Below are 26,806 nucleotides of genomic sequence, written 5' to 3'. Positions count from 1 at the left end.
CTGACACCCACCCATATCTCAGTGGGAGTTACTGACCGTTAAAGAAGAGATAACAAGAGAGGGAAGGGTGGGGGGGAAACGAGTTTTCTACTTGTGTATTATTATCCAGCCATCTCAACAGGTGATCCGCACATGTCGTCATGATGAGAAATCAAATGACGCCCAGAGCAAAACTCGTGGGCATACACACACACCTACATACATGGGTTGACAGACACGCCTCTCTCCGTGTCCACAACACCTGTGTGTTAATAAATGCTGTTATATTTAGCAATGACGTCTGGCAGAGGTTGAGACTGTATGTAGCTCAAACATTTGGATGAGACAATGAAACAAGAAAGTAAGACAGTTTTGCTAAAACACTGCTGTCTGTAGAAGTGAAGGTTCAGCAGTTATATGATACTGTGTTTGTTGTCATCGCCTTATTTTACTCACTACAAAAGTGGTGAGGTTTCACCAGATTCCTTGTTTGATGAAATCTGAATCCACCTTCTTTATTGTTTGCAGATCTTTATCACAGTAAATGCAAGAAATACATTACTGTTTGATAGAAGCTCTTTTAGAGAAACTGTCAAAGCAATGATTGTGTTGCAATGTTTCTCATGCATTGGATCTACTGTCTTTAAATTCTGCATCAATAACCTAAAATACATTTTATTTTTTACTTTAGGATATAATTCTGGTTTATTACAACTAAGGTCTTATTTTCATAGTTCAATCCATCAATTTAGCCAGATTATCTAACTATTTTATTTGGAGGTAAAAATGAAGGTGACCATAAGCAAAATGCTGATAATAACCCCTCACTGCCCTAAAAAAAACTGTGTATGCCCACAAATTGCAAGCATGGTACAGTAGGTAAAAGCAGAATCAAAGAAAGCTGATTTCTAAACTTTGATGGAGAGTTTGGGTAAGAATGTCAAAGTTAACCTTTTTTTCTTTGCACAGATGTTTGGCTAACCTTTGGATTTTATTTACCACTTGTTTGATTGTTTGGCTGCTTGTGTCTTCTGTTGTCTGACTTATTTTTTTATTAATGCCACTGCATTCAAGGATCTTACACTTTGGCAACTCCTGGTATTAAATTCACATATAGGGGCTTTAAATAGGAGCAAAATTTATATGTATGAATAACTGATATATTTTTGGACTTTTTGGACGCATATATAGTATTGTCCATGGTGGATCATTTAAAATAAAATATTCAAATCAAGAGTTTTAAGTTTAGTAAATGTGTTTAGCTTTATAAATTACGAAAGAGGGTTTTTGGTTTGCACTTATTATGCAGAAACAATACCTTCCTTTTAGATGACGTTTGGCATTGGCTTTACTATACAGCCTTCAGAAGAAATAGAAAGTTTACCCAGGATTTCCAGCTTTTATTCAACTTAGGCATGACACCACAGACCTGCGTTTCATCCTTGGATAAAACTGCTCAAAGGGTTCACAGTAATTCTCTGTTGTAATCATTATTCCAGCCACCTTTATTTCATTTTCCAGCAACTTTATTAAAGAAGCAAAGAGCAGTGGCTGCCAGAGATATTATTCCACAGTTCTATTTGCATAAAAAGCAACAGGGCGCTTTTCTCAACATATGGGTCTCAGCAGAGCTCTCTGCATATTTCTGAGGTAGAAAGTGGAGGTATTCAGATGGAATCCTGCAAGTAATTTACTCTCCTAGATGGACACTAGTGTTAATTAGTCTGAATGTTTTGCAGTATCATGGCATCACTGTTCAGATATGCCAGTTTGATAGTGAGCAACTGCTAGCTAGTTTGGAAGAAAGCTGTGCAATATTCATGACCCTGCCTTTTTAAAATCCTCTTGATATGCCAAAATGTAAAGGAAATATGTCATTTCAAGGATCGCTGCTCTCCTGTGCTCTTCTCTGTCCTTGATCAAATGAAACCTTTACTTGAAGGTGTCACTGTAATTAGTGTCTCTGGAAGTATGGGGGAAGTGGATGTGGAGGGAGTGGGTGGATGAATGTGTGTATGTGTGTGCATGAATGTTTTATTTTTTTCTGGCTTGCATATTGTCGAGTGAAAATCCCATCTTTCAAAACCATAAATTATCTAGTAAACCTTAAGCTTTGATCCCACCTCATGGGAGTTGTAAAACCTAATTGAGGTTGTTGCATGCATGTTATACTTGTGATAAAATATATAATTTTTTTGTACTCTGCCCATCAGTGTTGTGCAAGTTCACACTTCACAAGACCTAACTCAAACGCGAGAAGATGTGAAATGGCGGCGGGCAATTTGAGTGTAACATTCACAGATCATCAGCAAGAAAAAATAAGAAATCGTCTGCAAACATCATGGCTTTTTATTGGTTGATGCAAATTCATGTTATGCAACCTTCAGATTGCACTTTTACTCTCTTTTACTTTTAGAAAAGATACAACTTTTTGAATGTTGCCATTATAATCTGGGACATTGTTACAGGTTATAATAGGAAGAAAGTATATGAATAAGAAATCAGCAAGTCAGGAGGCAATAAACATGACGCAATGGATAATTTAATTACAACAAAATTTCAAGTAAAAATTCCTGAATTATACTGTGTCAAATCACTTTGGTATTCCTGTTTACTCCTGAGGGAATAAAAGACTCAAAAATGCTACCTGAAATGCGACACAAACATGCAGTGATTTCCATCTGTGAGAAATGCATCATGATGTACAATCCTAGACAAGATCAAAGGATGACTGTACTATTCACACCTTTGCTGATTTCTCTTGACACTTGACAAGTCACCCACCTCCCTCTTCTTCTGTCTTTCCGTATCTTGTATTCTTCAAGTCTCTCTTTCCTTGAACTTTTTATATGCCAAGTAGAAAAAGGTATCTGAATAGATGCTTTAACAACTGAACTGACAGTCCCCTCCTCCGCCCGCCCGCCTTCACAGACAGCCGTTTTCAAAACCAAAATTGGGAATCCTCTCCCGTCTCTCTACATTCATTTTCACTTTTCTCTCACTGAACTTCTACAAATCATTCGGGGAGAGGAGAAAGAAATGCATACAGGGAGATGAATGGTTTAATTTAGATTCAAATGGCACAAAGTGGGCTAATCGGAATAGCTGACAAAAGCTCTATGACGGAGAAGTGATAACCTGCAGGCTGCTTCCTTATTGCAGGAGATGGGAGTGAAGTGCTGGGATGGTTTACAGGTCTAATTGCATGACTCAGTGTAGCAAGTGAGAGACTGACATTGGAGGAAAAAAATCCTGTGGGATTTAATACTTAATGAGTGATACTTTGCATGGACTTGTAGTTTTAAGTTTTTGATGGATAAACTCTTTTTTTTGTCTTCATTCTTGCTCTTAACAGTCTCTTTGAGGTTTCTCTCTGTCTGGCCTTTCACTAATGTCCTCTGTTCTGTTTGCATATTAGTCTGCATTTGTCTGTGTTCTGCTTTTGTTGGATTATTTTTTGTTCTATTTGTCTCCCATACTAGCTCTTCTAGTTCTTCTCTGCAGCTTTCCCCTTTCTTGTCTCTTTTTCCTGTCTTTCTGGCTCACTCTTTATACATCTCTTTTACATGTCCTTCACCGTCTAGGCTGTGTATGTGTCTGTGCTTCACTCAGACATCAGTTTGCAAATCAGTTTACAGACTAGCGAATCTGATGTCGTTGCCCAAAATGAGAACTCAATCAGGGTTGCCGTCACTTTTCTACATGTCATTCTTCTTCAGCTAAGCCTGAGGACACAATGTTGTTCCTTCAGGCTATTTTTGTGTCTCTGCATGAATTTCTCTATGCATGCACAGTTGAGATGAATTGAGTATATTTCTATGTGTGTTTGCCTCCAACTAAGTTCAACCAAAGCCCCATTCAGACTAAATCAAAATCACAGGGGAAGGTGAGGAATTAAATATTCACTGTGCTTCTCAGTAATTTAACTCATGTTGCTCCTCCTCAATTTGAAGTCGGACAATCAGCTGGAGTTTCCTTTCCAGCACTCTGTAATAAGCTTTCCCAGCAAGGGTGAGCAGTGTCATACTTCGATAATTGGAGCACATCCTTTGGCCCCCCTTTTTGAAGATGGGGACCACCACCCTGGTCTGCCACTGCATAGGTGTGTTAGCCAAGACAGCTCAACAATGTCCTGAGCTTTCAGCATGTCAGGGCGAATCTCATACATCTGGCGCCTTGCCACCAAGGAGCTTGGCAGCTACTTCGGAGATCCCTACCATGGATATGGGTGAGGCCTGGTAACTGCCTCCTCCACAGAGGACACATTGGTTGGGTTCAGGAGTTTCTCAAAGGGTTCTCTCCACCACCCGTCGATATCTCCAGTCTTGGTCAGCAGTTCTCCTACCCTGAACACAGGCTGAACACAGCCTGGGCCAAGCCCTGGTTTCCCTTCCTGAGCTGCTGACAGTTTGTCAGAACTTCCCTAAGGCCCACTGAAACACCTTTTCCATAGCCTCCCCAAATTCCTCTCATACTCATTTTTACTGAGGCAACTTCTCAAGCTGCAGATCTTTTGGCCTCCTGGTACCAGTCTTCTGCTTTAGGGTACCTCTAGGCCAGCAAAGCTTGTAACACCTCCTTCTTCAGTCTGATGGCCTTCCTCACCGCTTGCGATTCCTAACAGGTTCTAAGACCTGCGACCTGCACAGACAGGTTCTGGCTACAGGTCCCTGTAATGGAGGCTTTGAAAATGGCCCACTCAGTTTCCATGTCCCCATCTTCTCCCAGGATGCACAAGCAGTCTGTCAGGAGGTGGGAGTTGAAGACCTCATGGATAAGGGCCTCCACCAGATGTTTCCAGTTCACCCTAACTGCACGTTTAGATTTACCAGGTCTGTCTGACAGCCTCCCCGCCATCTGATCCAACTCGCAGTTGACAGCTCTGCCTGAGTATCCAAGACCTACGGCCACAGATCTGATGATATGACCACAAAGTCGATCATTGATCTTCGGCCGAAGGTTCCACTTACACTTATGAACCACCATATGCATGTATATGGTGTTTGTTATTGTTAATCCATTGCTAGCACTGAGGTTCAATAGCAAAGCACCACTCTGGGTCAGCCCAGGCAGGCCTTCCCACCCAATCACCCCCCACCCAGTTTCTCCAATGTTGCTCATGTGAGTGGTGAAGTCTCCTGTGAGTGGTGAAGTCTCCCACTAGTAGTATGGAGTACCTGTCTGAGTGCAAGAGGGCTGGATATGAATTAGTGCATTAGCACCAACAGTCAGAGCCGCCCCTCGAGTTACTTGTAGTTGCACAGAGGCTATCCTTTCACTGTGGAAAATTGCAGCACAGGTCAAATTATATATTCTTTACCATAATGAGCCCAAGATGTGCAGATTCTGTCACTTAGCACGCAGCACCTCACAATTTCATAAGGATCCGTGTACTTACAGGTGATATTTTACTGAAATACACAGGTTTTACAAGAACAAATTCTATGACAAGCTGACAAAGACAAATTGCACCACAAGCTTAATTATCCAAAACTCATTTCTGAAATGACAGGTCTCCCAAAAGGAAGCATGCTGACAAACAGAAGCTGGTGATTATGGGAAATGATTTGAGACTCGTGAATTGACATGAAATACTGCCTTTTTTTTCAGAATAATTTACAGGCTTCTGCTGAAAAGTAGAGAGAGCTTTTGGGTGACATGTCGTAACACCCCCTCGCAGCTCAGTCCAAAGAGCCAATTCATCAAGGCTTGATCCTATAACTCCTGTCACAAAACATCTCAGACTTCAATTTTTAGACTCACACTGAAGGTCTCTTTGCTCCTCAGATGGTTGAGCAGGCTTCGTATCTTTAGGCCACATGAAAGTTCCTTTGAAAACTGTTAAATACAAAATACATTAAAAAATTCATGGCTGTCAACCTGAAATCCCATTTTATGAATACAGAACACATTTGTGCATGTATGTATTGGTTAGAGCAGAAAGGTTTGCCTAACTCAAACACTTCTAGTGGTGGAGCTTACCAATGGCCACAAAGAGAATAAATCTTTAATTTAAATCTGTCAGGAATATATTAAAAGTATTGAATATGACTCATATTGTATTTTTATTTGGTTATTTGGTCGTTTATTCTGTATACATAGAAACAAGTACTGTATACAGTTAAATACAAACAGTATCTGTATGTTAGATTTCTTAATAGGTCATTTTTACGTACAGTCTCACAGAACTGCTAGCGTGTCTGTAAACTCTTAGCCTTGTTTTATTAGAGTAGCTTTGTGATGACATACTATGCATGTAAGTATAAGACTGACAAACATCAACTACTTTCTTACCTCCAAGAAGAAAAGCTTACATATACTTACAACGTACCAAATGAAGCATGACTTTTTATTCCAATTGTGGAATCATCTGTCCCCCTATCCTGCATACTTTTTTCCTCTTGTCAGCAATTTGTTTTCTTTTTGGGCTGATGCCAGTAGCTTTGTAGTCAGTTCATGAGCACGACACCCATCCTTACACACTGTATCATGATCACTTCATCCCATAAATGTGTTGTTACAGTACACCATTCTTACTACGGCAAAGGATGCCATCATACCTACAGTTGGTTTTCTGTGTTTGTGCAAAAAATGTAATATTGTTATGGTTTTGTGGGTAGTCTGTTGGGATGGGATGCACCATGGGAAAATCTTTAAAATAGTGGTCACTGCTTTCCAAGAGTTATTTTGCAATTATGTTATCATAAATGACTTCTCTTGTTGCACATTTCTCACTTTCACTCTCCTCATTTTGTCCTCTAGAGTGACTGTCATACCCCTCCAAGAGCTGCTGTGAACTTGTTGCTCTCAGGTGTGGGGTATGTGTAGGTGGAGAGAATATTATTGATAGTGGTAGAAGCAGAGAATTTTTCATAAAAAGCCAGAGTTATATCACTTATTAGAAGTGCAACATGGCCCACAGCTGCACTGCATTATGGTTTATGTATATGAAGTACTGTGGGTGGAGAAATGACTAACACTGGTTAACACTGATGTATTAAATGACAAAAAAATGGTTGAAATAGTAGAAATTTGTCATTATTTTTGGAGAATTCTTGAGATTCACCAAAGATGAAGAGGACTCACAACAATCTTGATATACTTATTCAAAAATAGGAGGGGAGTAGTGGATCTCATGCTGTTAACCAGAGCTAGCAGCTTTGTGAGGCTGTACCTCATAGCTGCATAAGAGGAAAAGTCAGGGGATCACCAAAGACATTAAGAATCATCCTCTGGGGACCATAAATGTCTGGACTCAATGTCATAGTAATTCAGCTAATAATTGTTGAGTTGTGACCAAAATGGTGAACCAATTGACTGTCAACTGCCAACCAACAATGCTGCTAGCATGGCTAAAAAAATACAGATACAGATTCTATTTTCTTTTAGCATTAATTTATTCTTTAAAAACAAATGAATGAATGGGTGGACATTGTAAAACAACTTTCCATGTAGTGTATAAATTGTATCCTGTAGTTCGTTTACAATTCATTGTCACATTTAACAACAGAAACACACATTGCCAGACACTGTTGGTGCAGGTATTTACTATCATTGGAATTTGAATAGCCCAAGAAAAAAAAGGGAGTTTGATTAAACCAGTCTGGCATGTGCACAGTCCTAATCTGTCAATCTCATTGTTTTTCTTGTCTTGTTTCCCTCAGAGCCAAGAAGAAGACCAAGCCCTTGAACCTTAAGATCCACAGCAGTGTGGGCAGCTGTGAGAATCTGCCCACGCAGCGCTCGCCCCTTCACACCGAACGATCTCTGCGATCCTTCTTTTTCCCCTCCTTCATCCCTTCCACACCCCCTGTCCATGCTGAAACACCCTCTGCAAGTAAGTGAACTCTTCTTTTTTTAATCAGCTCGCACTCTAGCTTTTATGAAATGAGATGCCTTTATATCTCTTTAATATTCCAAACAATTTCAGCACCTGCTTATTTAGTTCTCAGGCAATGTCTCATATTTGGGATGCCATTCTGCTATTTTCTAGGTTAAGTCAAAAAGTCTAGTGAGCTCTAAGGCTGATCCATCCTTGGTTTTTAATCGAAAATTAGTCTTTATTATCTTCATTATCTAGCAGTTTTAGCAGTTTGTACATGCGGAATACATCTCATTCTTCTTCATATTCTATTCAGTTGTCCTCACTTTGTGTTGAGCTTTCTACTGTCAGTCTTTAATAAATAAAGAACACTTGCACTCATAATCAATCCTACCAACATAATTCTTTTTCTGAAGAATATACTTAAGCAAAGCACTGTCAGAAAATGCAACAAATGAACATCAGCCCGTGCCTTAACCGGAGATGGTGTGTTGCTGCACATTAGCAGCCTTATTGGCTGATGTATTATGGGCATACTGCGGAAGCCATTAGGCTGAGGAAGAGATGGGGAGTAATGGAGGTTGTGTCAAGGAAAGGAGTGATGAATGGAAGTCACTTAGTGTTGTGAATAGTAGTAGACCTTAACTGGAAGGTATGTGGGGCACAGCAGTGCATATTTGTTGGTAGAGGCATGACATGGAATAATCATACGCCATATGCATGCAAGCAAAGATAAATAAAGACGTACGTGAATTACAAACAGATGGTAGGAAGACAAGAACCACTGCAGATATATATAGTTTAGAGTTTATTGGTATAGTCTCACATTCTCACTTATTCATGTGAGCATTTGTGTTAGGGAACATGCTATTACACATTGCCTTTATTAATTGATAATAAATAATTAATGAATTCTAAATAGGCCAATAAGGCATTAATAAGAATGATAAATGATAATAATAAAAATGGTTGTAAAACCTGGTGTTTTTCCTTCTCCAGCAGAACTCTTGTTTTGTCTGTTTAGTTATTTAGCTCATTATGTAGACAGCTCCAGTTTATTAATGTACTTAACGTGTAGAATTACAGATGGCTTGCTAGCTTTCTTGGAAACACTTTATTTTAAAGGGGAATTTTGCCATTTAAATTGTGGATGTCCAGTCAGTTTTGGTGGCGAATAAGCAGGTATAAGTGTTTATTAATGTATTTAGCATTATTAATGTATTCAGTGTCACTAACATACAACTATACCTCCTCACCCACAAGTGATGGCCTCTGTATTAACAGGCAAAGAAAGACAATTAAGTAAAACACAGTTATGATAATACAAAATATGTCTTCATAGGAGAAGTCAGAACTGTTGACAGCAACATACAACTACATTATAGTATGTTATAAACCAGTTATGGAATATTTATATTCTAAGTGCTTAAATGGTGGATTTAAATAAAGTGTTACAGCATTTTCTGTTGGCTTAATGAAAAGTGACATACCTTTGCCTTCATTATTAATGATTTTAATACTACACTCAATTTACATTTATAGCTGCAGACTTGATATGCCTGATAATAACTCACTCATTTAGAGAGATTTTTCACAACCTGGCCGTCTATAACGTGTTCTAATTTACGGCTTGTGATTGATGTTTAAAGCATCACACAAGATTGAACAGTAGATTTAGGCAGAAATGATTCTAGGTCCTTTATTGTTGTGTGAAGTGTGATAACGTGGTAAAATGTGATTTTCCTTGGTATTTATACCAGATCAGAACACATGGTCATATCTGAGCTTTCCAGGCATAAGGAATTTCTGGCTTTCAGACTTCAAGAACAATCTTCTAAAACTGTCACAGGAGCTGTGTGCAAACATGTTATGTTTTTTGTGCGAAGTTCAAACATCAGTGTTTTCACCTGTCCAAACATTCAAACAATGCTGCTAATGTCATCATTGTTACTGAGACGGAAAGGTGCCTTGCCACCTTTCACTTGACATTTTTATGAAAGTCATGTATCACTGGGCTGGTGCCACAACTCAACCCTGTCTTCTAGACATGATGTTTAGAAAGGATGTTTCTTTTGCAATGGCAAAATATGGATGCAGTATATAATGTAATGCAGCACAGTGTAGGAAGAACTCTAATAGATAAAAGTAGGACTCCTGCACATTGTCTGCACAAAATGTATTGGAGAAGCATGTACGTATTCATCATTGACCCCTGTTAGGATTTGGAATGCACCCGTTTTTCATGTGACAATGAAAATGAATTACAGGTGGACTGGAGACCTAAAGTGTTGGTATTTAAGCTGTAAATAATGATCTTAGGCCTCCAGTCATTCACAATGAAGCCATCTTTCATGTCTCCACCTGTACATGTGTGGGAGTGCATACTGACAACCCACTGAGCTGGAGCGTCCAAGTTAACAGCGTCTGCTCCAGGCTACAGCAGAGATAGTTCTTCTTACATAGACAGAGAGTTTTTTGGAGTTGGAGGAAGTACACATTGCTTTTTTTATCCTGCTGTACTAGAAAGCATTATTAGACACGGTGGGAATCACAGCTTGGTTTGGAAACCTGCCTGCTTACCTGAAATCCGAGATAAGCTGTCCGCGGTGGACAGCTCTGAAGGTTGAAGGAGTCCTACCGCTTCATAAGGTCCTTCGGGCTGTCAGGGAGGAGTCACTGGGCATGCACGTTCAGAAATAATATCACCTCTGACTTCTCACCTCAATATGAGTTAGCGCCCCCCCCAAGGGTATGCATCACAGTTTTCTTAATACAGGTTTAACTGCTGAAGACTTCATTTGTGCTGGTGTCAGTTACAGCTCTAAATGCTGAGGGTGACGTGTCTCTGCAGCAGCACTGACTCTGAGAGGAATTTACCCATGAGAGAAATATAATTTATCTGTTAAATGGTGATCTAATTCCTCTTTTATCATCAGCTTTATTGAAGCTTCAGTATTTAATTCTAAACTGTTTAACTTGTAGTTCTTCAGTCCTTTAGAGCTGTAAATTTTATTTATTTTTTCAGATATACTGTACCCTACTTTCTCAATCCACAAGTGACAAAAATATATTTTGATATATTTTATGTTGTTAATCTGCATAACTGTTAGTATACTATACTATATAGTTGATATAAGGTTTGTACGAAACAAAAGTAGAACTCAATAACACAAATATAGAGGAACAAAATAATAATAATAGAGGAACAAAAGAGGGAAAAAAAACTGTGTAAAGAAAAACTGAAACGTTTTCTTTATCTGTGGATCTTTTCAATTGCCCTGGGGCTCTCCGATTCTTTTTTTAGGCATGCTTGTGTGATTGTGTGTGAATGCTTGTGTGATCATGTGATCGAGCGTTTGTGTGCAACCACTAAGACAGACTAAACATCCGTCAAGGATCTATGTTTGGGATTATGGTATCACTGCCACCTTATACGTCAAAGGCATCGCTCGTCTCTCTTGCCGTCTGAATCAAAACCCAACGAAGATCCACAAGTTTGACTGAGGTGACCAAACACTGTCTGCTCGAGATGAGTGAGTCAGTGTCCGAGCTGAAACGTCAGAGCCGTGCAGTCAGTTTGTTTTCTTTCCACGACTTGCTTTGGGTGAAAACCTTTGTTGATGTTAGGAGGAGCTTCAAATCATGCTTACAATGATAACCAGTAAGGTCAGGTAATGACCAAGGGATTTATTGGCAGTAAAAAAAAAAATAAAAATGCTGAATATTACTCAGCCACTGCATTCAACACACAACTTCTCATAAACATCAAAGGGAATAATTAGTTGTAGAGTTATCATGTTGGAGTTTGAACACTTGCCAAACTCTGATTAAAAAAACATCAATATTGTCAAATTAATTAGCAGTCCAGTCCTGGTTGAGAACATTTCTTCAAACGGTGGTAAACCCACACAGGTGATTTCAATTAGTTTGGATGATTAGACTTCTTCTCAGTGCTGTGTGGGCGTGCACAGAGTGAGCTTGTCTCAAATCACTAATCCACTACTCCCTGTATAAAACACAATAAATTAAGATTACTGTAGGAATCATTATGGCCTGGGAAGTTGTGCTGTGTGTGTATTTTCTTTTTGGGCAAATGCTGTTAGGCAACTGTCTGCATTTAGAAGCTACCAAAGCTAAAGCTAGCTGTGGAGCTGGTAATGTAATGTTAATGCAGGAAATGTGAGGCCGTTGGGAATATCAACATTTTCCTCAGACATAAAATGACATTAGCAAAACTCTCTATGAATTCTAATATATTAACTTACCACCCACTGATTAATTCATTTCCATATCCGCCCTTCATTTCGGAAAGCGCCAACAAAATGTCAAAACTCGTGAAATTGGAGCTTTCAGAAAATCTTCACCTCCAAAGTCATGAATACCACAATGGGAAGACACAGAGACACAGCCATCGACTCTCCTGTCAGCGCACAGGTAGTTACTGTAATAGATGTAGTTTTTTATGGCAGACATTTTAACTTCTCATAGCAGAAAAACAGCAGGTGAAACAAATTTGGTTCACAACGGCTAAGTTCCAGTAAGTGTCCCAGCAAGTCGTGCCAGTGAGCCAGCAGGCTCAATACCAAAAGCACTCATTATTTATGTTATTAGTTACACCTGTGCTTTCCTGCTATAACATGCCAACATTTCTGCCCTGAAAAAATGGGTTTATTAGTAGATATAGTCCTGTGATCTCACATAACAGCATATCTCATATCTCATCAGCCAAAATAACAAACATGTGAGGAAGTTCAGGATTTTTCATGTTTACATCTTTATCTTCCTGTATTTACTCTCATTACATGCTGATAAAAAGCAGTGTGGGGAAAAAAGTCCTTCTAACCTAATGAATAGCAAAAGTACAATAGAAATCTTTTTTTCAGTAAAGCCTTTGACGGACATGCATAAACAAGTTGTCATGCCAATACTGCATTGGTGTCTACTTACATGTTCATTTTCTCGTGATGTGATGTTTACAACACAGTTTCACAGTTTTTTTGCAAGCAAGGAGAGTCCGGTGGTTGTTTTGTTATTTACCCTCATGGTCAAGTTGAATAATAAATATTCAGTTTTTGCTCTTGCTCCGGGTGTCATGATAAATCATTGTTTGTCCAATGTGAAAAGTTATGGTGGCCATAGAGGGACATTTGCTACAGACAGCTCACCTCTAGTGCCTCAGGCTGTTTGCCTTGTGATGATGACTTGTGTCCACTTGGAGGTCCAGCACCAGCCCTGGGACGCGACCTACACACACCTGCTGCAAAACTGATGTGTGTGTACTAGTGTGTGTGTGTGTGTGTGTTTGTTAGATGCACGGTGAGATAGAGAGAGTGTGGGAGTCTGTGAGTGTGTGCCTCTGGATATAAACGGCTTAAATGTTCTTCATACGCTTTATGAACAACTCACTCTGTTTATTTCTACATGTGTTTTAATGATGTCACCCGCTCACCCTAATCTCGCATAAACTCTTCGCAGTTGTGTCATAGATCTCCTAGCAACCAAGTGTGGCACCACAATGGAGGTCCTTTGAGAATCGGCAAATAAATAATGACTACACATTTAAAAGTGGGTGAGGAAACGAAGACCCTTTTGAGAATAGCTGTCATTCAGCCATCAGTTTAAAGGCATGGAGAGATGTATTATGTTGACTCATGCTTGGGCAGCCAAGCGTATTCGTCTTTCTTGTATTTTTGACTAGTAGACTGAATAGAACAGATAAATCTCACCTTTTGACCTGCGTTTGTTTTGACTCAAAAAGAAAACTCCAAATAGCTCTATACACCACATATTTATAATCTTTTGCTCACTTGGAATTGGGCTGTGTGAGCCAATAAACAAAGGGCAACAAAGTCAACTTTTCAGCTATACATTGGGCCACAAAAATGGAACAGTAGCTCTTAAATGCTCCATGAAACTCAATAAAATAATGTATTTTCTCTGTATTTTGTTCCGTATTTTCTGACAGATTAAATTAATAGGAGGACCGGGATGGCTAAAAAAACGTGTTACTATGTTTTGTTTACTCTTCCTCCACAGCATCAGGTCACCACTTAAGAAAAATTTTCCAGGTCGTAAATGGTTTACAGGTGGGACTTAATTGACCGTCTCTCTGGCACTGAGCTCTCGCATCAAGTTCTCGTCTCACTCCAGCTAATGAAACCCTGCAGAGGAGGTTATAAACAGCAGTCAATGAAGAGGTGGATTGGTCAATAGTTACTATGTTGGTTCCTGGAAATGTAGGGCAGATGTTAATACAGTGCCACAAGTCAAAGAACACTGAACACTGTGCTGCTACTGCATCTACACTGAAAAGTTGTTTCTGGGCGAAAGATCTCACTGTGAATTTTACACACTGTGCTACTAGAAACAATTTGAATGAATTAATTAGTCTTTCTTTAGAATTAGAATTTGACACCACTGCAAATCTTAAACTGTTTTAATAGCCCAATAGCCAGCCGAGTAGTGTAACAAAACATCAGATGTGAAGAACATTCAACTTGCTACAGAATTAAGGTACAGAGTACGAATCAGATGTCTTCACTCTCATATTTGTGCTGTGGAAGACAGCTCTCTTTGGTCAGGATGTAGTGAATGCTACATGCGTTTTTGAGCTTCCCATCTGTCAGCACCACTGAAGCATTCTTCTAGTCAACTTTTGGGATCTTTATATAGCCGTTTTCTCAGTTTTGACATGAGTGTTAGCTGTCGAGAAGGAGCCAGCTCTAATGAGACAGCAAATTTGTGTATTTACTAAAACAATTGGCTGTTCATAATCAGTGTTGTCCGAGGAGTTATGGACCTGTGATGTGGCAACCAGAGGGTACGTTATGCCTTCCGTAGTGTTACATTGGCCTCAGCACCAAAACCTGCTCTGTCTGTCGGTCAGTTTTTTCGTCTGTGTGCTCCAAGCCACTTGAGTTCTCCAACTGAGGAAGTCACTACCAAGCCATAAGGCCTCCAGGCATCATCTGTTCTGCCATCCCTCCTCCCTTTGTCTCACTGGCACACTTTAAACCACCAGTCTTAAAAGACTCCCACTATCTATATGGCTGTGTGGAGATACTTGTTACATCCAAGATAATTGCTATTTTTCCAGCACTGTGATTGCTATTGTCTGTTAATCACAATGTGTGCGTATGTGGGTTATTTGTATAAGTGCATGCGTGTGTGTGTGTGTGCTTGCTCGTCAAAGATGACAGCACAATATTGTGCAAAAAGGCTGATCGGCGTGTTGCTGTTGCCATAGCAACTGAGCAACCTCGCTTTGTCTCTTGTTCATCGGTGGAGTTTTTTTTTTTGCTCACACTTGGATTTATAAATCTTGTTTATCTATTTCCACCCTTCTTTTAATTCATTTATTGCTGCCGCTCCAAATACATGCTCAGTTTAGTACTTCCACCTTGTAGAAAGTCTCATTAAATGAGAATAATGAGAATATGGCGAGCAACAGCCTGTAACATATCGCTCATACAACACTCATGTGCTATAATGCAGCACATTGTGCAGCAAACACCCACACATTTTTTACAGTCCTGTTCACTTCGTCTGCTGCTCTGCACAGTCCACTGTATTTACCATAATGTCACTCTTATCTCGTTTAACAGGCTGCTCATCATGTTGCATTCTAGTGTTATTTTGTGCTGAATTTGTTTGATATTCTTATCTTAAGCCATTGAATCTTGATGATACAGTGCCAGTTATACCACTGATTGCATTCAACCATTTGATTAAAGCTTTTATCCAAAGTGCCAATGTCCTCCACTCTGCCCATTGAGCTGCAGGACCTTGATGATTCTGATAATGAGAAGATTAGGTGTGGGTGAGGTGACTTGGTGACATTGACTTGGTGTTTTTTCCCCATGTTGCATGTCTCTTGTGTTGTATAAATTGTCACATGCTCCTTGCTTTTCTTTTTTACCCACAGCAAAAAATTATCCTCCATGGGGAATAGCAGCGTGTAGCGCTCAGTCAGTCACTTGGAGAGGCATCTCAGTCTAACATCAACTGAACTATATTTGGCAAATAGACTCCTAGACTCAAGTAGTCTCTTTATCTGTGCACACATGCACACACCCGCCCCCCTCTGTTTAACCCACACGCAGAGAGAAACATATAGCCCTTCATCTTTCAGTGTAGTTACATTTCTCTCTTTAAACCACACACATAAACACACACACACACACACACAGCATACCCAACCTCATGGCTCGCTGTGTGTCATGCGACTGGCCAATGGAGGAGGGGGGAAGGAAGGCCTCGTCTTAATAATGCTGAGGCCAATTACAGAAGATGGAGTAGGACACTGTTGTCTGGCGCCTTGGGGTTTCTCTGCTCCTGCAGGCCCATCTGTTACACACGCACATACAAACGTGTGCATGCATACATACGTACAGCCTTGTTTGACTTGGTGTGCTTTTATTGCATGGGCTCAAGTTTCGGTATTTTTGCCTCGTTAACATGACTGGATATTTACACAACACCTGTTTGTGAGCATGTGCTTCCCAGTGCACATGCCTTTATTGACTCGTATTAATGCTGCAATTACATTTTCACATTACAAGTATTTTTGATATGATATTGTTGCAATCTGATTTAATGCTCATGCACATGCTGTGTGTAGTCTTCCATACAACAGAAACACACAGTAAAAGTTAATGACCTTATTGAGAAGTTGGAGGTGTCGCCTGCAGCTCTTCATCAATTCACTGTAGCTACAATTTTTTTTTGTTCCATTACTCTCCTCCAAAAATTAAAAATGATCTACTGATTAACTCATGCCTAAATGACATTTCTCTTGTTTTGTTGGGGCATTTTTGATGAATGACCATGGTTATGGTCAGTATTAATTGCAGCGACAAACGCTTTGCATTTCTTGTGACTGCTTCACAATAACCCCCCCCCCCCAGTTTTTTTTGTCGTTAGAACACTTTTAATGTATAACAGTGGCAGTAGGCTGTTTTGTTTGCATTACAGCCCTGACACGATGTTAAGAGAGCAAACAGTAAATAGTGCGGCTGATATCATTCTTTCATCACTCAGATCGTGCATCCTTAAGAGTCACTGATGTCAATGACATGAAATTCTGCTGGATTACATGAATGCACTTTTCCTGTGAATCCCTCATGTTACATATGCAATCTGAATCCAACAAGAGTTTGGCGGACTCCGCCACTGCCCATAAACACTATTCGAGAAATAACCTTAAAGGACAGACATAAAAATCCACATCAGTATGCTTGAATAAAACAAAACAGATGAATACCTCAATTAGAATTTATTTACTTACTACTAAGCTCTGACCTAATCTCTGATTTAACCTCTGCAAATCATTTAAAAGCTATTTAATATGCGCCGTGTATGTAAGCATGTGTGACATAAACCTACTCTCCCCTGTTCTTTGAGTGATGGTAGGATCATGGATCGTTGTGGAAGACAGACGTCAACAGTATACACACACAATGATGAATAGCCGTGACCACACTGCTGATAAGTCCAGTCATCTGCCAGTCGCCAACAAGGCCGACAAGAAGCAGATGATGTCAGTTTCCCCTCTGTATTGAGTTATCAGATTGATTGAGTGTAATTGAGCGATGCATCGGAGTGCGGAGAAAAGACACCAGGCCCCTGGGGAGACTGGAGGAGGAGGAGGAGGAGGGAGGAAGGGTGTTTCAGGAACTAGGAAATGCTATACAGCACCAGGGCCATGAGATTAGCACTGTCAACGACTTGCAGCCCTGTAATCAATTGATAGGACTGATTGAGGCCTTCAGCAGATGAAAAATTTGAATTATACAAAGATTTCTTATCTCGCTTAGTTTTTACTGTTGAAGTTGTCGTTAGAACAGACAGCATCATCAGGGAGGGAGAGAAAGTATGTGCAAATTACATAATCGCAATAAGAGTGTGTGATCTAGACTTTTTTCCCCCGAAAGGAAATCTCTTTATTGAACAACGCACAAACACTGAGTTCTACTTTTAGGGGGGCAGTTCAAAGAGTGACATAGCGGCTGTCTGAGTAGCTTAAGTTATTAATAACTTACAGAAACATTGCATGCAATAGCCTGACTTCCTCCTTCTCGTCCCCTCTCTCTGTCTCTCTCTTAAACACACACACCTTGGAGAGCCGTGGTGCTCAATCCTTGTCTCTTTTCTTGACTGTGCTACTACAAAATTGCTGGTTTGTGTGTCATGTGTTTAGATGGTTGATTATTGGCATATTCTTGCGGGTCTGGCAGTGTTGATTGGCTCTCATAACAGATGGGTATAGGTATTGTTCACCCTGACTCACACATCACTAACGTACACACATATATACAGCACTCCGCTGTGTATATGTGTATATGCTATCTGGTATCCGTCATGGATGGCCGGATGGCAGATAGCTGAATTAAGGTGGATCACTCTGAAACCACAAAATGCTCACGAAATTGAATCAATCAAAAAAAAGTAAAAGCTTGGCATTTAAATAAACGTTCATATTTTGTTACAAAGTATCTATACTGACTCAGCAGCTTCACTGTTTGATCAATTTGTTCACTGACACTTTTCAAGCAGATGCCACTCATGAATTCAAGACTATTGCTTTTCATGAAAGGTGGCAGATGGTCGTTCTGTTGATGCCCTTTGTATAAAATGTATCCCTAACTATTTATGTGGAGTGCTTCTGGGTAGCAGTGTTATGTGTGGTACCATCACTTGGGATGGTAAGATTCACTGAAGGTCATGAGTGATTGTAATGAGTAAAAAAGTAGGGATCTTGTAGAATTTTGGATGAACTTGTGATGCACTATTTCTAAAATCATTGCATCGGTATAATGCAAATTGGTTGGTTGGAAAATTTTCCAATCTCTGCCGTATTTCTCTGGCATAGTTTATGATTGAATATTCTAATCAGCAGCAAATGAAATGGTAAGGTCTCAGATATAGATACTTTTTGAATCAACCTACTTTTCAATTTTTTTTTTCCTGACAAAAGACACGTGAAAAGGCCTGTTTTTAGAACACAAAATGAAACAATGTCAGCTGACCGAGCTGCAGCCGCCCGCTAGAGGAACAAATACTGTATATTGAGTAAAAATTTTACTTTTTTCAGTTCATTTGTGATTTACTGTTTGCAGAAGAAGAACCAAAGAAGTAACATAAAACACTCTGTATCATATCGAATTGCAACATATTCTTTTGCATTGTGTTGAATTGCATCGTATCATGTTGAATTGCATTGTCTTAATTGGTAGTAACTATATATATGCATCTTTCATGTATCAGATCATTGGCATTGTATCGAGTCGGTCTCAGAGATGGAGATGCACATCCTATGGTGGTGATGGTGTGGTGAAAATGTGGTTGATATAAATATATTGATACCTCCTCCCATTCCATGTATTGTTTAGGTTGGCTGTATAGTACATGTTCTTTTCTTAATTGCCAAAAGTCTAACAGAGCACAATCAGCCTATCAGCCTGAAACATGTGGGATTTCTGCCGAGTGGTACGGCCTATGACTTTATCAGCATTTTTCAACTTTTCCGTTCTTTTGTTATAGAATGATTGGCAGCTTCCACATCATAGAGTGCGCTATCATCTCAATGCATATCTACCACATCCAGCCCCCTTCACAGGCAATGCTGTGTAGGCTGCCATTCTCATCTGGTACTAAAAGGTGGTGCATAAATGTATCGACTACTCAGTCATCACACTAATGGACCAAGCGAAAGGTTTTTGTTGTGAAAACCTTTTTAGGGGAGAGTGCCTCACAATGAAATACAGGTAACACAAAAGTAGCTGAGTATGAGATATCTGTGTCTAAACATACAAATAATTCAAACAGTTGGTTCAGACAGGACCTTGATTCTGATTCTGTTTTCAGCCCATGGAGAGTGCACTAAAAAGAGATGCCTTTAATTGTATTTTACCTCATATAGTCTTTGTTGACTGATGTAAATGCTTTGGCAGATGGGTTGTCATTACAATGCAATTTGTGTACGTGTGTGTGAGTTTGTGTGTGTGAATAATGAGGATCTATCTATCTATCTATCTATCTATCTATCTATCTATCTAGGACATCTTATTTACAGTTATGAGTCATTACTAACTGTATGCATGATATGCAAGCTGATAAAGTCAGTTTGCTGCTACAAAATCAGTCCATTCTCTAAAATGCTATATGTGCTTTAATGTAACACATTTAGGCAAGTCTGAAAGACTTCTGTCACTATGACAATTTATATAAAAATGTGACAAAAATAACGACCTACCATCTCTTCCTCTCCAGACACTCTCTCAGTGCCTCGCTGGTCCCCACAGATTCCCCGAAGAGATCTGGGAAACTCAATAAAACACAGGTAGGCCAGAATGAAAGTGTGTGGGTGAGAGTGTGTGTGTGTGTGTGTGTGTGTGTGTGAGAGTCTGCCTATGTGCATGCACATCATATGCCAGTCCAATTAAAAGGGGCCTCTTGCGTAACTGATCTTGGTTCTCTTTCTGTCTTTGGCTGCCTTTCTCTCTTACTGTTTCACTCTGCTTGACTCCAGCTAGTGATCTAAAATGTAAAACAATGCCATATTTGCTGTGGGATCTTAGCAGCCTCCAGAATGTGGGTGTACTGCCTGCTGAAAGTCAGCGAGGTGGAAAGAGAAGCTCTAAGTCTCGTCATACGCAGTCAAACTCAGCACAAATGTAATTTATTGAGCTTTTATTTGAAGATTAAGGTCGGTTTTAAGAGAAATGCCATTATTCCATCCAACAACCTCCTTGATGTGCCAATTTACATATTTTACATGTGCCTTTGATTGCAATGTTGGGCTGTTAAGGCACACGATGCACCACTATGGCTTTAGGACCTCCGCTGTGCTGTAAGAACATTTCTTCATGCAAAATTGGCCCTTAAAAATCACATCATAATTCATATTTGACAGAGTCCAGTAAAAAATCCATCAGGGGTTGGATTTAGTCGTGCCTCTTGATTGAGGCGAAGGTGGGACCTAATAAAGAGATTTGGATTCTGTCAAACTACATTAGTCACCTGCCATTAGCCAGCCAGCGGCACTGCTGGCACCCAGACATTGCATCTGTAAATACAGCCGATAGTCACTTAGGTGCTCAATCAATCTGAATAGGGAATTGGTTGCTACTGCAGAGCACATTGTTTGTTTGAGAAGTGTTGGACGCTTAAAGAGTGGCACAGGCCTCTGACCTCCCATCACTCAGGCTGATTGTTGCATTGATGTACACCCTGTGGCCTTCTGTCCTGCGCTATGGACCAACTGCTTGAGAGGTTTATTCACACAGCATTACTATAAAATGAAAATGAAATGGGCCCAAATTAAATCAGCGGGTGAAGGAGATTAGGAAGGTAAACAATTTACAGAAGTAGATACTTCAGGCATCTATTATCCTTGCAGAGCGTTTACACAGGGAACGCGAGGCCTTCTTTGCCTTCTTTAGCTGTCTGTCAGAATGGGAGAACGTTATTAGAGGCAAAAGGTCAGAAGCTGTATTCTCCTCACGGTAATCCACAGCTCGTATGTGTCATATAGATGTGCAACAAGCTGAAAGTGATGTCCTGACTTTTTTTTTTTTTCTTTTCTCACTCTCTCTTCTTTTGCCTGCAGGTTTTCCACAAAGTATTGGATGTCCCAGACATGCATAGTATGTGGAAAGGGAATGTTGTTTGGACTGAAATGTAAAAACTGCAAGTAGGTTTTTTTGTTTTGTTTTTAAGTGGTGATTTGTGTTACTGATATCTCTTGCATATTTTATGAAATTATCATCTGTGTCATCTTGCTTTTTTTGTTTACTTTGTTTTTGTGATTGTTTGTCAAGGTGACATGTTTATGAACCCTTGTGTTAAAGTAGCAATTTTCATCTCTTGTCTGTTTTAATGCATTAATGCTTTAGCCTTTGCATAGGCTTCATTGCTGTGCAAACAAGCTAAAATATCAACAACAACAACAACAACAAACCAAACACTAATCAAATTCCCTGTCATTTTGCATGCGCTCAGGCTGAAGTGCCACAACAAATGCACCAAAGAAGCCCCACCTTGCCATTTACTGATCATACAGCGAGGCGGACGAGAATCCCTCAAAGGTATTTTTTATGTAACATTTCAGTTTTCATGAGCCAAGTGTGATATTAAATGCAGTATGTATAAATGAAGTTGATTGAATTGGCGTGCTGGCAACAGGATTGAGTGTCTTTATGTTTTCTAAAATGATATATGTTGTCATTTCCTGTGTGAATGACTGTGTTTCATCACCATTTGAAATTCATTAATATTAATATTAATTACAGTCACTAATACCACAGTCTGTTTCTTCAACATTTTGTGAGTCAGCTTGTTTTCAGTCTGGGAGTTTGATGTAGGGTTGAACGGTGTATTCACCTTAGGTTTTGTCACCCCAGACAAATTTATGTGTGATCATGCCAACGTGTCTTTCCCTCAACTGAGTATGTAATCATGCTCTCAAAAATTTCCCTTGCGTTCTTTCTGGATGATGATATGTGTTAGCTTGGCACAGGGGCCAGAGTTCGTGGAAAGTGTTTAGCTTCTGCCAATCAAGATGCACCTACAGATAAAGAGAAACAGGCAACCTGATAATTTCAATGGTTACTACTTTACATGTTTTGTCTTAGCTAATAGCTAGCCATATCCCGAGTCCGAAATATACGCTTGTTATCTCACTTTTGGCACATTTCCGATTCCCTGGATGTGCTAATGTAAAAACTGATGTATGGTTGTGGAGGCTTTGGAGCACTTTTGTCAGGGCTAAGATTAGTGACGAAGGTAATTCAATGACAAATTTACTAAATATGAGTAACTGATTACAATTATCAAGTCACATCAGGTCACATCACCACCATCAGCTGCCCTGATCCCACCTGAGATGGTGTTTAGGTGTTTGTTTATTTATACGCACAGCCTCCGGTAAAAAGAGACAACAGAGGCAAAGCGCCAGACAGAAAGATGTGGGTACGACATGAGAACCAAGACACTGGTATTGTTGGCAGCGCGCTGTATTGAAGTTTAGTATTTCAGAGTTTGTCTTTGGGCGGGAAAAAAAGTTTATAGATTGGCTAGCACCCAACCTGCATATGGCTAGCTGCAGTCCTGAGGTCTCTGTACACACTGGCACTGAAATGTTTGACTGAAAACTGCTCTGAATTGTACTTTTTGAATAGTCACTTTCAAGTTTTATACCAGCATATATTTTAGGGTTCTCAAATTAAGATTACTAAAATTACTAATTATTAATGTTCAAAAACTATATCCAAGTTGCTCAGTTAGCACATATCAGATCAAAAAATTCCCATCAAGTCAAAAACTCAAATACATGGCTGCTCAAATACACTCGGTCAAACTCAGATACTAAATTAGGTCTGAACTTAAGAGACTGATGGCATGTGAATTCTCTATCTGACTATGAGAAGCCTAAAGTGATCTTGGAAATAATGTTTTTGGAATTGTACAACTTAGGTGACTATTAAGAATTTCATTTTTTTTTTCCATTTAGATTTTATAGTTTTTCCACTACAAAGCAAACCACATAATAGAACAGCATGATGAATACAAGCACATGTTGATTTATTTTATGCATGTGTTTCTGATCAACACCGTTGCGAGTCACTAGATACACATGCATGCACACAATCTCACATCAACACAAATTACACCAACACATGGGTATACCTTTAACTCATTTATTTATTTACTTTAAGTATTGTTGTATTTTAAATAAGCATTTACTTTATAAAAGGGATCAAATAAGATGGTAGAGGAGTGAGTATTGTAGGTCCAGTGCTAATTTTGTTACATTACAGGGAGCAGGGGGAGAGATACTGTGAGTCCAGGAATGCTCTTATTATGTCTGATAGGACACTCCTTCCCCAGTCGTGATACAGCAGAGATGCAGCATCCTCCGTGCTTATAAGCCTTAGAAAGTCTCCTAACCCTCTATTCAAACTGAAGCAGTTTAGTTTTCTAACTTTCAAATTCACAAGAGTCATAGGTTTGGTTGCAAGCTATGCAAATAGAATTTCACAAAGTAAAAAAGATGGAACGTCAGATTTCAGTGAAATAAATTCTGTGATATTTAAATTTCAACATTAAGTATTCAGTAATGATTAAATGTCAAAATTTGGTATTCAGTTGCTGATATACAGTTTTTCCAGAAATTATGGCAATGATTTGTATCCATAGACAACAGGATACATTATGCTCACTCCCATCCCTCCACATACACATACACATACACACACACACACGCACACACACACATTTCTGATTGGCTGCTGTTTGTGATCAATAACTAGATCTAATTAACATCAAATCTCTAATAATTGCATTTGTTTAACACTCATAAATATGATTTTCATACATGTGGCTTTTTTGCTCCCTGGTAAACTAATGATAATGATATTCCAGCCGTCCAGTTAAAACAAATCTGATGTTTGGCATTCACCGACATGCTTTCTAATGATACAACAGTGAATAATAATCAATATTAATTTCAGCGAATATGATTAGCCTACAGTATTTTTCATGGGGGACGGTAAGGGACATAAATAATGTATAGGGGGGCGCTGGCCCAATAAAGATTGAGAACCACTGATATATATGAATGTGTCTGAGTCCTTAGAGCCATAAAGAAAAAATTAATTTCAGTTGAGTTCCCATTTAAAAAGAGTGACTGCTGGTTTAAGAAGATAGAGGATTATCTGCTGATTAATTAAGCAATTTAAGTTTGACAATTGTGACTGTGCTATACACTGTTTGTACTGACACAGACAGCACTGAAGAAATTCCCATTATCTGCTATCAGAATTGAGATTCTTTTGTCCTTTCTCTGCCTTTCTCCCCTCCCTTTCTCCCCCAAATAAGACCACCAAGGAACAACTCAAGGTAAAGAACACTAATTAGACTTGTTCTACCCTGCTTTAGTAAGAGAAAGTGACAGTTTCTTAATGACATAGTTTGTTTAAGGAAACTTTTTTACTTAAAAGTGCCTGTATGCGATAACAAATGTATGGTGTTCAAGAAAGGGCAGTTTGTTCACATTAAAAGCAGGACCTGATAAAAGTTTCTTCTAATTTTCCTAAGGCTATTAGGCGAGCATTGTTTAATTTTGGTCTCCCACAGTGCTTCATTGTTCCCCTGTGCTTTGTTTCTGGAGCAGCGCGTCTGGTACGAACCGAATCAGTGCCATGTGACATCAACAACCCGCTCAGGTACACAGACCTGCACATCAGTCAGACGCTCCCCAAAACCAACAAAATCAACAAGGTATGTGTAGAAAATAAACCGCATATTACAATCTGTGTGTAACCTGTCCTACATATCACACTTCTCTCATTTTTGGGAGTGGAAAATGGTTATGCGTCATCGTGTGTCTCCCAGGGGATCATGAAATCGGACGAAAATATCTTCAGCAGTATTGATGTTAGCACAGATGAATTTGTTTTCATACACTGAAAATTTTGCAGGCAGCTCATCTAACAATTTCTCAGTTCCAGAGTCAAAAAAGTTTATCACAAATCCCCATGGTAGTAAAACAATGACAGAAATTTAGTGAACTGAGCATTGAGAAAGAAAGTATGTGTGTGAGCATGTGAAAAAAAGACGTGTTTGTCGTCTAAAAGCACTGATACAGGATGAACCAGATCATGGGGAATATCTTTGTAAACAGAGACTCTGTCAGGCAGCTTTCCCTTGTTTTGCCATCACGTCTCATATCTTTTATGATATCATGTCAACATCAAAATATAATGATATTATTTTTCTAATGCTTTGTTGTGACAAAGGAACGGAAGATTAATGAACCCTGCATACATGTATCCTAGCTTTGTCGCAGCCCAGATGACATTGAAATACAATCGGAAACAGCAAAAACACTTTTATTATCAAGGGTTTGGATTTGAAATTCAAACCTATGAGGGCTTCCAGGATGGTTTAGGAAATGAGAGGACCATTTCTCAATTAAAACACCTAGATCCTGCCTGTAATGATAATGATGATGTGATAATTTCAAGGAAATATTCAAATATTCAGACAGAAAGTTTATCACAAACCCCCAAAAACTATCATGGAAAGTTTGTCAAGTGAATGTGAGTGTTAAGAAATAAAGTGTGTGTGCGTGTGTGCGTGTGTGTGTGTGTGTGTGTGTGAACATGTGAAAATAAGACCTTAACAAATGTGTATGCTTTAGTGTTTTACTGTAAATGCTTTAGTGTCTGTCCTTAAAAGGTGCTGATAAAGGATTAACCAGGTCATGGGAATATCTTTATATCTGAGTCAGCAGACAGCTTTCCCCTGCCATCATGTTAAATATGATATGTCAACATCAAACTATAATGTTTTCATATTGATATTTCCAAGCATGTGACAGCAAAGTAAACATTGAAGTGCAACCTGAAACAGCAAAACACTTTTATCCTCAAGGGTTTGAAATTCAAACCTGTGAGGGGTTGCTTGATGGTTTAGGAAATGAAAGGACCATTTCTGAAGTGGAAAGAAAGGATTAACCAGATTTGTCTTGATGCAAAGAGATCCAAAAAACAATGAAATCATCTAGATCCCACCTAAGATGATGATGATGATGATAATGATCATCAGGACTGAGGCAAATAAAATCAGACAATTTAGATAATGTAAAATAAAAAGAATAAAATACCCAGTTCCAAAAAGTAAGTAAGTAATAATAAGAATAACAGCTACAATAATAAAACATTATTTGAAATTAAAGAAAAGTAGTGTCAGCATAAATAAAAGTTGTTTTATGATTTAAAAGGAGCAGTGGTTACTTTGTGAGAACGCTGCTGATAGCCAACGCTCTGAGGCAAAACTCCTTGCATTGACACGCAGCTGCCACAGTCCAGGTCAATATTTTAAATCCATTACTGTCAGGGATATAAAATTATTAAAATTATTCAGCGGTGAACGCTTACATATTAGAAGGCACCAAAGCAGAGACGTACCCGAGGAAAAAAAAAGTATAACAAAGCTTTTGGT

General features: G+C 39.2%; 1 protein-coding gene across 1 annotated transcript in view; it reads left to right on the top strand.

Annotated features, from left to right (window-relative positions):
• ksr2 (kinase suppressor of ras 2) overlaps nucleotides 1-26,806 on the top strand; it is an 88,583-nt gene that overhangs the window by 41,925 nt on the left and 19,852 nt on the right. Inside the window, exons 6-11 of the mRNA XM_070834167.1 lie at nucleotides 7,644-7,816; nucleotides 20,072-20,141; nucleotides 21,411-21,494; nucleotides 21,803-21,888; nucleotides 24,680-24,700; nucleotides 24,972-25,081. Of these exons, the coding sequence (XP_070690268.1) occupies nucleotides 7,644-7,816; nucleotides 20,072-20,141; nucleotides 21,411-21,494; nucleotides 21,803-21,888; nucleotides 24,680-24,700; nucleotides 24,972-25,081 (544 nt within the window). The remainder of the gene's footprint in view (nucleotides 1-7,643; nucleotides 7,817-20,071; nucleotides 20,142-21,410; nucleotides 21,495-21,802; nucleotides 21,889-24,679; nucleotides 24,701-24,971; nucleotides 25,082-26,806) is intronic.

Source organism: Pempheris klunzingeri, chromosome 7 (genome assembly GCF_042242105.1).
Source record: "Pempheris klunzingeri isolate RE-2024b chromosome 7, fPemKlu1.hap1, whole genome shotgun sequence".
In the NCBI taxonomy this organism is placed as follows: Eukaryota; Metazoa; Chordata; class Actinopteri; order Acropomatiformes; family Pempheridae; genus Pempheris; species Pempheris klunzingeri.
Note: the sequence above shows the minus strand (reverse complement) of the source record. Positions and strands in the feature narration are given on the sequence as shown.